The 14,836-nt window shown below is 43.8% G+C and overlaps 1 protein-coding gene across 5 annotated transcripts; it reads right to left on the bottom strand.

The window, feature by feature from the left end:
- Nucleotides 1-1,912: 1,912 nt before the first annotated feature.
- On the bottom strand, nt 1,913-10,515 carry LRAT (lecithin retinol acyltransferase). Of its 5 annotated transcripts, none has more exons than XM_010968533.3 (3): nt 10,267-10,423; nt 9,528-10,065; nt 1,913-5,757 (listed from the first exon to the last, which is right to left on the bottom strand). In XM_010968533.3, the coding sequence occupies exons 2-3, from the start codon at nt 10,062-10,064 to the stop codon at nt 5,605-5,607; spliced, it is 690 nt and encodes a 229-aa protein (XP_010966835.1). In that variant the 5' UTR covers nt 10,065; nt 10,267-10,423; the 3' UTR covers nt 1,913-5,604. The 5 variants fall into 5 exon arrangements, with proteins under 5 accessions (XP_010966835.1, XP_045361501.1, XP_045361502.1 ...); XM_045505545.2 differs by having other exon boundaries at nt 10,166-10,423; XM_045505546.2 differs by having other exon boundaries at nt 10,361-10,417.
- Nucleotides 10,516-14,836: the final 4,321 nt, after the last annotated feature.

Raw genomic sequence — 14,836 nt, forward strand, 5'->3', positions numbered from 1 at the left:
GTATGTCCTTTGAGTTAAGTCTCCTCATTCAATCTATTCTCTATATTGTTGCAGAATGAGCTCTCTAAGGTGATAACCAGGTAGTCCTCTCCCATTTAAACTGACCAGTAGTCGTCTTCAAAGGAAAATCAGCTGCAAGTAGCTCCTTTAGAGTAGCTTCCGCGTACCTTGGAGCCCATGGTCGTGCAACTTGACAACAACTGATTGCTGACCCAAGGGGGTCACCTGATCAGACCATATCTGACCTATAGGATAGGAGAGTGTTCAGTGCCCCATAAGGCAGCCTGGCTAGAGAACTTTGTTCACTGTGAGCACCGATAGTGCATCTAAACTAGTCAGCCTAATCAGATCCATTGGCAATTTTTGGGGAGAGACAGGGATGTGGCAGTGCAGAGCAGAAGTGGAAGAAACACAAAGTAGAGGTGTAAAGACAGTTATGGGGCAGCAGAAGCAATGGCACACTGAGAGTTAGTAGCAGTCAGTAGGCAGGCAGAGGAGTAGCAGTTCAAAGCTCAGTGTGGGGGCAGGTGGCTAGGGTGTTGCTCACGTGGTGGAGCGCATGCTCGGTATGCATGAGGTCCTGGGTTCAATCCCCAGTATCGCCATGAAAAAAAATAAACCTCCCACTTTTTCATGTATCCCTAAATAAACCTCTAGCCATAAAACGTCTGTTTCTCTTCCTCACAACCGAATTCCACCCATATTTATGCTTTTCACAAAAATCGCGTGCTTATTAGACTTACCTTTGGAAAGTTTAGGAAACACTTTCCACTCAAGACTGTCAGTGTAAAGTCCTCTGTGATTTTGCCTCCTGTCTCCAGCATCACCTGAGCAGAGTCGTCCTTCCTCAAAGGAACGGTGTGTTCTCTGTAACAGCACTGGGCATCTTTCTCTCAATGCAGTGACATAAACACAGATGATTATTCTTACTGACTAGCAGCAATCCAACTACAAGAGGGCTCTCAGGACTCTGTCCCTTTGTATTTACCTCTCCAGGTGCCTGCAATTGCCTGGAAGAGGGAATCCTCTCTCACTGTAAAGATTTGTGTTCTTTATGGCTCGGTTAAGGTGTCAAGGAAGACTTCTGTGCCATCCCTCTCCTTGACTGCCCCCAGTAGACAGGTCTTAGCTCCTGTTCTTCTGACACCTGTACAAGCTTATCATTGTTTTGAAATTGATTTACTTGCTATTCTTTCTCCCTAGATTGAGGAACTACCGGACTGAGATCCTAACTATTTCATTCTTGTGTGGCCCTGCTTGGACTACGCAGAGGGTCTGCAAGAAATTAATACATTCATTGCAGGAAAGCTTGTCCAAGTTATGGGAGACCTCAGGGAGCTGATGTGGTTATAGTGGAAAGCAAGCTGGAGTCAAGCTTTGGCTCTGGATCGAATTATTTGCATAATCACAAAGTATCTCAAACTGTGTCTGATTTTCCATAGCGGAACTGTGATGAGATGTTTAAGGGTTCAGCCCAGGAACTTCTGTGGTCTTTGTCATGCTGTGAATGGCCTGGGACTTGCTCCTACTGATACCTCGTCCCCACCCATCCCCACCCCACCCCACTTGTGGCTAGTGTAGAGCTGCAGGCTGCCTTGGTAACATTACACATCTGGTTAGAGATTTCATGCCCATGGCTCTGATTATTTGTTGTTGTTGCCTGATTTTGTGGAACAGAGAAGGATTTGTTATTCAACAGGACACAGAACCCTTTTTCCATAGTCAAGGTAGGCTTCAAGATGTGGATAACACAGATTATATCAATCTGAAGGTAGCTCCACAAAAAGTTTAATTTTAAATATATAAAACTCTGTTCAGCAGAGAAAGCTCTAAGAAGCAAAAACTTCCAGGTTACCGTGTTCAAAAACAGTGTTACCTACTTTTACGTATTTCAAACTCAGAGGCGAGAGAGAACAGTATGCAAAATTGATTTTATTGAACATGCATGTATATCAAATATAAAATTAGTTGAGCTGACAGATCTAGATAAGTCTCTAAATAGATCATATAAAACAGAAGATTAGCAATCATCATTTCTTAGATATTTCTCATCTATAATAAGACTTTTGCCATTGGCACAAACTTTGATATCATTGGAAAACATTTTTGATACTTGACAATCAAGGTATGAAATAGAAAATGGAAAAATATGAAATAGATCTATATTCTGAAACAAATAATTTTTTAAACAAGAAATCCATACTTCTTGGCTTGTCCTGTGGGAAAAAACATATCTAGCAGAACAAAGAGCTAGAACATCCAATATCCACATGGTCACCACATTTATTTATTTTTCAGGAACCAACTTTCTGGAGGAAAGGATACACAACTCCTCTCTGACACTCCAGCAAGAGTTATTCATGAGTCAAAAAGAAGTATTTAGCTAAAGTCTGCTGATGTTTCTTTGACAAGTTTGCTCTCCATTCTTACAATTACAGTCCATTGTTTGAGAGACTGAGGGCCATAACTAGTCTCTTAAGATCCCCTTGCTCTGTCTTGACCACACCCCACCCACAGCCTTCCTCCATGCTCTTGAGAATTACCGCTCTGAATCCTGAATCTCCGTTACCTGTTCATAAAATCCGAACTTCTTGATCTACACAAGCCTTGAACCCCCTGATCACTGCTCTCCTTTTCCGGCATCTCTCCTCATCAGCCTGGCCATGCTCTCCCCTCTGAAACCACTTGCATTTGCCTGGATGCCCCATGCAGTTTCATGCTTTCAGTCACTGAAGAGTGAAGTACCTCCCACGTATGTGCCAAGGTGTGGTGGGGGCGACTTTCACGCATTTGCTCATGCTGTCCCCAAGGCACAGAATGTCCTGCCCCAAATCTGTCCCTTTAGAAAACACTCCCATTTTTCAAGTCTTAGCACAGTGCCTATAATTTTGGCCTTATTAGTGAAAATCAACCAGGTTTTTTTTCCTGTGCCTTTAATCAGCTGAACTGAAGAAAGTCTTAACAGTACTTTTATGTCTGTGAGACCATAAACTTTGAGAAAAAGGTCCATGTCTCGTTCATCTTTTCATTACCAGTGCCTGCATAGTACCTGACACGTGCGGCATTTCATCTTAGCCCCAATGAGTCCTAGTCAGCCTTTAGCTAGGCACAGCAAAGAACAAAATAAACAACCAAAAACTGCATCAGACACGACTTGATTATCGCTTCACAAGTTACAATCGAATTTTAGAAATATAAGGGATTTGCAGGACCACTGGTGTGAATCTTAACAAATGAAGCCCAGAGAGATTCATTAGAGACGCAGTCACGGCTCAAGGATTCTTTTCTAACCGTGATCAAGGCTCTATATACGCTTCTTCTCCTACCTTGTTAAACAACTGATCCCACTGAGCACAACGAAACGAAAACTCTCCTTTCCTCCTAAGAAGGTCAACAAATTCTAGTGTCGTGAGAACATTTAATCAAAAAAAACCCCTCCTTTCTGGTTCCCTCTTCCCACACGTAGTGAAACACATCCGTTTAATGAGACCACGCAGCCTAACGCTAGCACTGCCTCCTTCACTCTGACTTCTCCTGCCCTTCAGGAAGAGTTCATTTCTTCTGCCTCTGTTCCCATAGCACTGCATTTACACTAATATAGGTCGTTAAAAATTGATATTAACTGCAGACCATGAAATTGTACCAGGTCAGGGTCTGGCACATAATGAGCACACAAATGAAGGATGAATTGAATCTGGCTTTGAGGATATGAAGCGAGTCAGGACTAACTATGTTCACTCCAACCTTAAGTACTTCCTTTGGCTTTTAATGAGGGATCATGATCTTTGAACACAAATTTAACACCAGACAGTGGTTTTTGTTACCTGCAACACCAAAGTCTGCCCCAAAGGGTGTTAAATATTTATGAGGACACCATTTTTTTAAATGAATTTATTTAAACAATTGCTACATGGATAATATACAGGAAGTGAAAAACCACTAATACAGTGGAGTCTCACAGTGGTTGTTTGTAACGTAGACACACTAAAAATAATTTTCAATGTCTGGAATAGGCCCATAGAACACTTTATCCTGTGGTGTTGCCATTTTATGTTTTAATTATTTAAAACATTTAAATGATTAAACACAAAGGTTAATTATTATTAAACTCTCACTACATTCGTGGTAGGTAAATTAGTGGTGATAAAGCATCAGATACACTAACATCTGCTCTTAAATTCATTCTGATTGGATTACTGAGTGACCAACTCCACCCTCCTCATACTACTCATTATGTGACTCATTATCTTGTGATTCTTGATACTTTATAAAGCATTTAATACTTGAAATGCAGGTCTAGCTTGTGCTTTAATTTTTAGAATTTGGTCATTTTGCAAACACGCTTACACGCTGGCTTGAACACTGCTACATCACAATTCTGATATGAAAACAGCCTCTGTGTAATCAACTTACATGCCTGGTGGCATTAAGACACTGAAAAATTATTCTTAACAGTTATTTCCTTTGGTCCCACTTGTTTGGGTTTTATAGACTGCTGAAGCGTCGTTCTTTTAAGGATGTAAACCGTACTGACTTAGCAGTGAAAATGGAGAAGCCTGACTAGAAAACAAATCTCAGGGCTTTTAGAAATTCTATGGTGCAGTAGTAAGTGCTTTAAAAGATAAATCATCCAATGACAAACATGCAAGTTACACCGGTGGTGCAAGAACCTAAGTGAATGGATGGAACGTGCCTTTACATTCACCTCTACCAATGCTTTGCACTAACCACACTTGTATGATAAGAAAGCCATCAAGAACGAAGCTTGTCTTTCATCAGCCTGAGTGTATGTGGATATCTGTATATTTAACTGGCACATACACACTCCAAGTACCCAGATTACTTCAATCCTATATTCATTTTCCTCTCAGAGTGGTTTAAAGGAACTACAGTGACACATAAAAGGGGGAAAAAAAAAAGAATGCCAGGACTCCTATTAAGTAAAGCCAAATCAAATAATACTGCAGCGCTAATAGCTAAAACACAGATTTCTATAGTTCTGGTCAACTACTTTGTCATTAAACCTTAACTTTGCCAATATGGTTTCAAGTAATGAAATTATTCTTGACTTACTGGAAATTATACATAATACATGAAAAAAAAATTGTGATTTTGTTTTTGGCCAATCATCAAACATGTTTTCATCTGAGTAAGGGAAATTCTTTGAGTTTAATACAAATTTTTCAATGAAACAACATAAATTTACAATAAACTTAGTGATCTTATTCAATAAATTTTCCAATCTTCAAATTCAGGCGTAACAGAGAAGAGCAATGATTACAGGAGAGAAAATAATAATAACACAAATAATCTCCTGTGGCCATCATCTTAGGGGCTGGTTTTCTTGTAACGACGCATTCTATCAGAAGTTGTTGCGTTTCCAAGATTTGCACAATGCTTTAAAATGGAACTGCCTGAGAAGATTCAGAAAGCCTTTTGTTCTTGGGCTTACATGGTAAGCACTTGGCGTGATTCTTAATCACATTTTTATCCGGAACACAGTGTTACAGGTCACATTTTTCTCGACTATGCATATACTGATTTGTGCTCTACAAATATGAACATATCTACACACCGAATACACACTGACAAGGGGGCATGAAGTTAGCCAGCCATCCATAAGCAGAATGGAATAAAAATTGCAGGAAGGGTAGTATATGATGCCATGCCCAGACAGACTATAGACGCCAATCCCAAGACTGCCGAAGCAAGAACGCTTCTCTGATCGCGAATAATTATCTTCACATTCTCACAAAACTGGAAAATAAAATGTAAGAATATTAGAAAAGGTGGCTAAACTGAAGAAGAGTCACCTATCCCAAACAGCAGAGCAGAGTTTCCCCAGCTATTTTCTATCTACCAGACAGAGGAGATTTCTCTCACATCTTAGGAAAGGATTTAAGATGTTACTTAATAGTTCAGTTTCTTGATGCCACATCCCATAGTAGCTGAAATGATACTTTAGGCTACTAGGTTAATCCTGGAAGCTGTCTTTGAAAAGATAGGACATTTATAGGAAACTAGGAAATGTAAGCACATAAAAGTTATTCAGGATTAAAGGTTAAAAACCATATTAAACTGCCTCTCAATAACAATAACATATTCTAAAGTTAAATAAGCAAATCAAATTTAGCATATCATTCCTGGTGAATTCAGTTCCCACAACTCACCAGCCTACAGTTTGGTAACACTCATGATGATAACTTTCTCATCAGTCTCAAAACCGAAAGGCACACAAAGTCTGATTTGGTTGTCATACCCCATTCCCTGCCAAAATAGGTTATGTTCACAATCAGTTATGTGACACAAAATTGACTGCTGCAAATACAGATAAATTAAACATGATCCTTACCCCTGAGGAATGCATTCTTCTAATGTGTGTAATTTTTCTTCCTTAGAAAACTAATTTCCAGAGAAAATAGCTATGGTTGAGTTCTGGATCATCTAACCATTTAACCTGTCCAGACTACCCTCTGCTCCTGCAATGGGAATACTGAGGTTATTATGAGGATCGAATGAGACCTTTTTTGCAGAAGTACTCTGTACTCATCTGCACACTGTATAAATGTAAGGTATTACAATGATTATTATGACTGCTATATTAGTTGACAATTATCTCTACCTCCTCACTGTCAGGGCAGAATGTAGCAATCAATTACTTCATTTTGATATGAGTTTTAAGCTCCTTTTCTAGACATGACATTATACGCTTTTAGGGTCTCCTATAGTGGCCTGTTTAGTCCTGGACAGCTAGGTTTCCAAATTCTTAATGGATAGAATGCACAAGTTCAATATATTTTAACACACTATCTTCACTGTAAAGTTGTCCCTGTCCGTACTTTATACAGTATCTCAACAAATACAAAATTTCCTGTTGGTTATCCAGATGTCATTCTTTTTATATGTCAACTATATGATTTGTCTCTTTTAAACTAAACTAACAAGACATTGAGTTACAAACACACCATCTTAAAAGTGATGAGAATGAAACTGAATGAAGTTTTCAGGACAATGAGAAAGTTGCTTAGCAATTAATGGGAAGGTATACACTGAAGTAAATGAGAATATCGTCTTGATACAGTCATGCTTCCTTTATCTTTTTTCCCAATAATTTTTAATTAAGGCCTACACAGTATCATTCTGGGCTCTCTTTTCCCCAAAAGATTTTCCCAAGGAGCATCTCATTTCGAATGTCCTAGTCTTGTTCACTTGGCTGTCAGTGCAGGAGGCATCTCTCAAAGGTAGGAAAATGTCTTGTATTTCTAGGTGTTAAGAAGCCTGTAAGGGCAGTTTTGAGCACTGAATCCCCAGAAGTTAAAAGGGGTCTGTGCATTCATTTTGGCAATGAAAACCAGCAAAGGAAAAAAAAAGGATAAGGAATAGTAATAGTTACTAATTAAAGGGCTTTATAGTTTACAAAACACTGAAATTTTTAACAATAATATAAAAGTTTAATTTTTTGATTTCTAAACTTATAAAAAAAAAAAGAGCATCACTACAAAAATATAAGATTCTCTCCAAGTTCACGTTTATATTAATTGCAGTGTTTTCGTGAGGGAAAGCGCTTTTGAGAGTTTTCACAAACTCAGATTTAAGAGGCAACTCTGCAACTCTCCTGTTGAGCTGATAATAGCTGTATATATTGTGAACTCCACAATTCGTCCCAGAATCAGGTCATTCCTTATGCTTCTGAAAAATAGAAACCAGTCCTCCTTCAGTATTAATGACCTACTTCTCCTAGGGCATGTTCAAAAACACTCCTTAGAATTGGAATATTTGGGACGGGGATTTTTTTCTCCCCCCTCCCCAGGAAATCTACTCTGTGGCCAAGCTGTTTGTTAGACCATTCAAAGCGAGGACAAAAACTCAACTTCACAAGAGGTGCTATGCAGCAAATAGCAATTAAAACACTTCTCTACTTCTGTGAAATCTTCCAAACTTTCCAAAGATGAAAAACTACTCCAGCTAGTTGTTAATGCAGATTAAATATTTTACTACCTTAAGAAAGCACTTGTACTGTTGTGTGTGTGTGTGTGTGTGTGTGTGTGTGTGTGTGTGTGTGTGTGTTTGGTAGAAGTATGTAATACAGTGCTATATGTGTTCCATGAAAGGGTAACTCCTAATTACGGGATAGAAATACTGTTTTTCCTTAGAGAAATGATTTGCTTTGGGTCCTGAGTAAATCTGACGTGTTTCCTTTTGAACACTTTTGGAGCCAGTGTTTGTAAATGTGGTGAAGTTCATTTCTAGACGGGCCTGGACTGGAGCTGTGAGTCTTGAATCACTGCACAGTGCTCTAATTGTATTTTTATTTTACTTAGAAAATAATTCCTAGATTGAGTCTCTCGTGGCTTTATAAATAATCTATAGAGTTTTAGACACTGATGTATACAAGCATTATACTTTCCTGCTCTGCCACAGAGGAAAGATTTTCCTATATGGGTCCAAAAATTAAGATGTAGAGCAATAGAAAATTGGTTACATGGCCTCAGATTCTTTGGTCCCACAATATCTAAGGTGAAGAGTAAAATCTGAAGCTTCTTTTGTGATTGCCCAGGTTTTCACAGTGAAGGGCACACATTATCAATACCTCTTTAGCCACTGCAGGGAAGGCTGAGAAAGCTTCCAATTGCAAATGAAGTTGCAGGCTTAAAATGTTAACTTTACAAGTGAAGAGGTTTCAAAAGTTAATAAAAATCCACTTTTTTTCCTTTGGGTTTGTACCTAATGTAATCATCTTAAATTCGAACTTTTTTTTTTTTTTTCCTTTTTAAAGTAGCCATAAAAACGACCTTCCAACATTTAATGGCTCTTCTTGAAAATCAATTGTTTTGATCTCTGGGGAACATGTAAACAAACTAACCTATCTGTGGGACTAGTCGGTAAAGGATGCTTAACAATGAGGAAGTCTAGATGGGGATTAAAGCCAATACTGAAAGAATTCAGAATACCAAGGAAAAGACTTCTCTGAAGCCCAGACACAGGAGGAAGGGATCTACCTGGGAGGTCTTCTTAATAGAAATCTTGGTAGTTTATTATTAAGCAAAGGAAATTCACTCTCTGCAGCTTAGGGGGAAACTGCATGCATCCTTATTTTAAAGGGACAACATTTGTACTATACAGTGTTATAGATTAGATATAAACTCTGGACACTTTCCTTCCAACTGCAATTCTTGGGTAAAGTTGCAAGCACAGGGTGACAGATTTTCTGTGACTCTCCCATTTACCTGCCCTTTGTCATATTTCAGCTACCCTGGGGGACACCATGATGACTTCCGCAGCAATAACTGGGCAGCTCTCTGGCATCGCTGGCAACTGTACTGCACTGCCACACTCTTTCACTGTGCATTTCGAGATATCCTGCAAGGCACATTGCCACTTATGTATTCACTTGGCCTCCCCGAGGAACATCAGAGGACTCCTTCCTAAGTCTAGAACTCAATCCCTGCTCAAACCCAGGGGAGAGAAAAGGTTAGAGATGGGAGGGGGCGTCCTCACCGAGCCCACCGGCGAGTCACGCGTCGTACCTTGTCCGACTGGGGGCTGATGGCGGTGCCGAACCTGCAGTAGGTCACGAAGTGCTCGCAATTGTTCCACAGTAGGCTGTAGGAAGTCGTGCCCAGCAGCTTCTCCGCCCTCTGCGCCACCTCTTCGTTTAGCAGCGCCTTTTTCTTGAGGGACTTGTCCAGGTGATTGACCAGGATGTCGGCACCGTAGGCAAAATCCTCCACCGTGTCCACGCGGATGCTGGCCACCTTGACAATGACGCCCAGGACGAGACGCTTGTTAGAGACCACCTTCTGCGTGAGCCCCTTGTCATCGGTCAGGGCCAACAGGATGTCCGGCATCATGTGCGCGACACGGTTGTCGCCCAGGTAGATGCCATAGTGTGTGAAGTTGGTCCGGGGCACCTCCAGCACGTCGCCGCGGAGGAAAGAGTTTACACTGTAAGTGGTCATTGCCTTGTTCTCACCCGGGGTGCCCGAACTGAAGAGCTTGAAGTTGGAGATGAGGAGCAGCTTCTCCAGCACTAGGGACACCGCCTCCAGCATCGGGTTCTTCATCCTGCAGGGAAAAGGGAGTTTTAGGGGGACTGCCGCCCCTCGGGCGCCGGCCGGGACTGGCAAGGTGAGCTGGCGAGACAGGGCGCTGCGCCGCTGCTCACCTGCCAGCCAGCCGCTCCGGGCCGCGGGGCAAGGCGGCTGCGGAGGAGGGAGGGCGAGAAAAAAGGGAGAGGGAGAAGCCTGGAGATTGGCTTGCCCGAACCTCACTGCGGACTGAGAAGGATAAGGAACCGGCGGCGGTGGCTGGTGGCTGGACAGTGGGACCCGCGCCGCAGGCAGCAGGCGGGGACCAGCACCTGGTGGCCGGGCCGAGGCGCAGGGCCGCGCGCGGTGCTCTGCGTGGCGAAGTCTCTAAGGCCTTTTATTGCCGTCGAGGGGGCGGGGCCGAATGCCGTCACAAACCCAGCGAGAGCGCTGATTGGGCGCCGGCGGCGAGCGCCGAGCGCCGCGGGGACGGCCGGTACTCAAGGCTCTTTGCAAGCAACAAGAAGCCTCTCGGCTTCGGGGGTTCCGCCCCGCGACCCCTTTACAAGCACAGGCTTCCTCTCGCATTCGAAACTTTAGCACTTCCCGCCTCTAAGCGGCCGTGTTTGGAGAGTAGAGGCCGAGCGTGGCCGCACAAAAGATCCTGCACCTGTCTAGAGTGGGGCGCGTTCTGGGCACTTTCTGGGACGTTTTTGGTGGAAATTCCCCTGGAACGAGATTTCTGAGCAGAGTCACCTCCCTCTAAAAGGTTGGCTACCCGGAGACCAAGGCTTACTCAAATGTTTGCATTTACTCTGAGAAGTGTGAGCGCCTCGAAAGCCTGCAGACTCCCTCCTAAGCTCCGGAGAGCGGTAGTCCCGCACACCGCGCAACTTTCTACCCTTTAAAAGCCCCGAAGGACGCTTGCTTTGGGCTGGCGCGCGGGTAGGGAGCGACCCCGCGAGCCATCGGAACCCCAGGCGCCTCGGCGCTCCGAGGCACCAGTGACCGTTGAGCGACCCGCTCCCAACGGTCAGCGAGTAAAACGGCGAAGCGCCCAACGTCCTCCCGGAGAGCCGGATTAATGTCGAAGTTTTATTTCTTCGGCTTTAGGGGTCACATGGACCCAGCTTCGGTTCACCCACCGAAACTTTGCCGCTCCCTTTTAAAGCGCAGCCCTCCGAGGTGGCGAGGAAGGAAGAGGCACTGAGTTCCTCGCCCGAGCGCCTGCGGCGGGCCCCAGGTGCACCGGCGAGGGGCCCTGGGGAGCGCCCGGGCCCGGGAGCTGCGGGCGCGACGTCCGCCCTGGGCTCCGCACGCGGTGTCCCGACCCAGCGCAGAGTTCCGCGATAACACATTATGTAAATGCTTGAATTCCTCGGACAAAGGCCACAATGGAGAGCCTCGGTTGCCTCCACAAAGCCGCCCAGTGCGGGGCTAATAGGTTTCGTCAGTAAGCAGATTCTTCGCCCGCCTGGGGGAGGGGCTCCCTGTGGATGATGGATGAAGGGACATTCATCTTACCTGGAAGATGAAGGGGACCCTGGAGACCAGACGGGGAGGAAGCCGGCTCCCCATTATCCTCCGAGGCCCGGCCTTTGCTCCCACCCCCTGTCTGCCCTCAGCGCTCTGTCCCAGTCGCCCCGCTTGCTGGTGACTTTTGTTCATTTCCCAAACGATTTCGAATCACACTACAGTCCCAGCAAAGAGAAGAAAACTCCATTCCCTACAAACGGATCGAAAGAGGAAGGTGGGGAAGGGGAGAGAGGCAGTGGACGTGGAAATCTTTTAAGACATTTATTTCCCCAGTCTTATCCCAAAATTTAAAGAAAAGCGCAGTTAGCGAGTAGCTTAAACGAATCAAACTGCTCCGCACGCAGGCGCTCGTTAGCGTCCGGCGGCCCACCAGCTCAGCGGATGGACTGGAACTCTGGGCAGTCGTAGAAGCCTGATCCAGACCGACGTCGGACCCTTAGGCTCAGGACGCGCTGGTCTGGTCCAGTTCTGGGAAAGCGCGGACACCGGAGCCTCCAGGGTCACAGGCCAAACGGCCCGGGCAGATCAAAGGCGACTCTGTAATTAGCGATTTCCGTCTCCAGTGGTCACTAACCCGGCCTGTAATGCCTGCGACCGTCTGCACCCGGCGAATGTGCCGGGGGAACTGCTCACGGCTCCACAGAGGGCTTTTTTCAGATAAAAAGGAAAATATTACGGAGCAGTCACCTAGAGACCCTCCTCAATGGCCGCACTCCCACGGCGTTTTGGGAAAGGTGGGCGACGCCAAGCTGATTTACGTTTGGTTTTTCTTTCTTTCCAGGTAGGGTTAATTATTTTGGCCGCTTCTGAAAAAAACGGAGATGAGATTAAAATGAGGCATGAATCGGAGTACTTTGCTCAAGATGTAGGGATTCTGCTGCCTTGGGAAATGAAGGGGGCGGGGGCTGTCTCCATAGTTTCTTGAAAGTTTTTGTTTGCCAGGGTTAACTCCCAATTTTTAAGCCAGAATATTATGCCATTACATAAATTAATTTTCCCAATGAAACTGCCCAAAGCAGCCCTCTCCTCCTGCCCTGCTTGCCGGGGATTCGGCTTCTGGAAACTCAAAGGAGACAGTGGAACATCTTCATTTATCCGGTTTCTGAAATCTCCTCAAACCTATTAAGGGGGAGGGCTTAGCGAGGATTAGGCTGCCTTTCAGCTGAGAAAATGCAGCGTCGAATGAGATCTTGTTGACTGAACTGATTCCCTCCCCTCCCTTATTCTTCAGCAATCATTGAAATCTTCCCTTGCAAAAAGCCACTTCTTCATGTTCTCAGGGCTGCATTATGTGTATTTCTATGGCTGAGCGGCCACATTTTGATGGCTCCTTAGAGACACACTTCATAAATAATACGTATATACACTAATAAGCTCACATTCCCACTAAGATTTTCCTGCCTGAATCAATTTTAGCCAAACTAAAAGAAGACAACAGCTATTAGAAGGAAAGGCCCAAGAGAAATCTAACCCCAGAACGTTCTCCTTCCTAAACCAGAAGCGGTCATTGGTCGAGAAGTGAATCTGGCTGGCTAGAAAGACCCCTTGTTCCCCAATTGTAGGAAAGGCGGCTACATGCAACAAGTTTCAGTGTACAAATGGGCTGAAAGGACTCGAATGGGTCGCCAGATCTGGTGGGGAGATTCTGAGAGTTCTGGCCTTCCGGTCAACATGTAGGCTTCACTCAACTGTCAACTCTTTCCTTGGCCACCGCTTCCCTACCGTCCAGCACAAAGTCCAAAGTTGAAAGACAGCAGCATCCCCACCTGCGAGTGGGTCCCTCTGCTCTGCTCGGGCCGAGGTCTGTTTCTCCCTACGGCCAAAGTTCCGTTGGGGTTCTGCGCAAAGAAGGCTTAAATTGGGGCATCTAACTTGTAGGCTTCACCCCTGTCTCTAGATCCCATCGCGGGTCCCAGAAGAAAGCGTTCCTGTCCTCAAGGACAAGGGGAGGAGTCCTGCAGGAGCCTGGAAGGCTAGCGGACTTCCTACCTGTGGATTTCATACCTCTGAAGACTCCGTCTTCCTCAGATGCCTTTGCGGAGGAGTAGAAGATCACAGTATCCTGGGCTTCCTGGGTGTGAAGCACTAAACTAATAAGCATTTTCTCACTTAATCCTTATAACCCTATCAGGTGTCATCTCCATTTTACACAAGAAGAAACTGAGGTTATAACTGTCTCCTCACCTTGTTAGTGTGGATCAGGACTGAACTGCAGGCTCTTTGCTCCCAGGTCCACCACCACTGGGGAAGCCTGACCTCCCATCAGTTCATCTACCTGTCACCCATTCATTTACTGAGTACCTGATGTGCCCAGTCCTGGAAGCTCAGTGAAATATCCAAGCCTAAACTTAGATCCCAGAGCTTTTCCTCTTCCTTCCCTCCTTCCTTCCTTCCTTCCCTCCTTCCTTCCTTCCTTTCTTTCTTTCTCTTTCTTTCCTTCTTTTTCTTTCTTTTAAATTGGTGTATAGTCAGTTTACAATGTTATGTCAATTTCTTGTGTACAGCATATTTCAGTCATACATATATATATTCATTTTCATATTCTTTTTCATTATAGGCTACTAAAAGATATTGAATATAGTTCCCTGTGCTCTACAGTATAAGCTTGTTTATCTATTTTATATATAGCAGTATCTACAAATCTTGAACTACCAATTTACCCTTTCCCACCCCTTACCCCCCAGTAACCTTAAGTTTGTTTTTTATGTCTATGAGTCTGTTTTTGTTTTATAAATAAGTTTGTCTTTTTTTTAAGATTCCACATATAAGTGGTATCACATATTTGTCTTTCTGTCTGACTTACTTCACTTAGTATGATGATCTCTAGGTCCATCCATGTTGCTGCAAATGACATTATTTTATTCTTTTTATGGCTGAGTAGTATTCCATTGTATAAATTATACCACAACTTCTTTATCCGTCATCTGTTGATGGACATTTACATTGTTTCCATGTATTGGCTATGGTATACAGAGCTGCTATTAACATTGGGGTGCATGTATCTTTTAGAATTAAGAGTTCCCTCTGGATATGTGCCCAGGAGTGGGATTGCTGGATCATATAGTAAGTCTATTTTTAGTTTTTTGAGGAATCTCCATATTGTTTTCCATAACAGCTGCACCTAATTAAACTTATAAGCTTTTGCACAGCAAAGGGAACCATAAGCAAAACAAAAGGACAACCTACAAACTGGAGGAAATATTTGCAAAAGATGAGACTGACAAGGGCTTAATTTCCAGAATATAAAAACAGCTCATACAACTTAATAATAA

Source organism: Camelus bactrianus, chromosome 2, assembly GCF_048773025.1.
Source record: "Camelus bactrianus isolate YW-2024 breed Bactrian camel chromosome 2, ASM4877302v1, whole genome shotgun sequence".
Classification (NCBI taxonomy): Eukaryota; Metazoa; Chordata; class Mammalia; order Artiodactyla; family Camelidae; genus Camelus; species Camelus bactrianus.

Excerpts from the sequence above, each read along its gene's own strand:
- LRAT (XM_010968533.3), bottom strand. The coding sequence starts at position 10,064 with ATGAAGAACCCGATGCTGGAGGCGGTGTCCCTAGTGCTGGAGAAGCTG. Across the intron at positions 5,758-9,527 it reads TCAGCCCCCAGTCGGACAAG|TTTTGTGAGAATGTGAAGAT; the intron begins GTACGACGCGTG and ends TTTATTTTCCAG.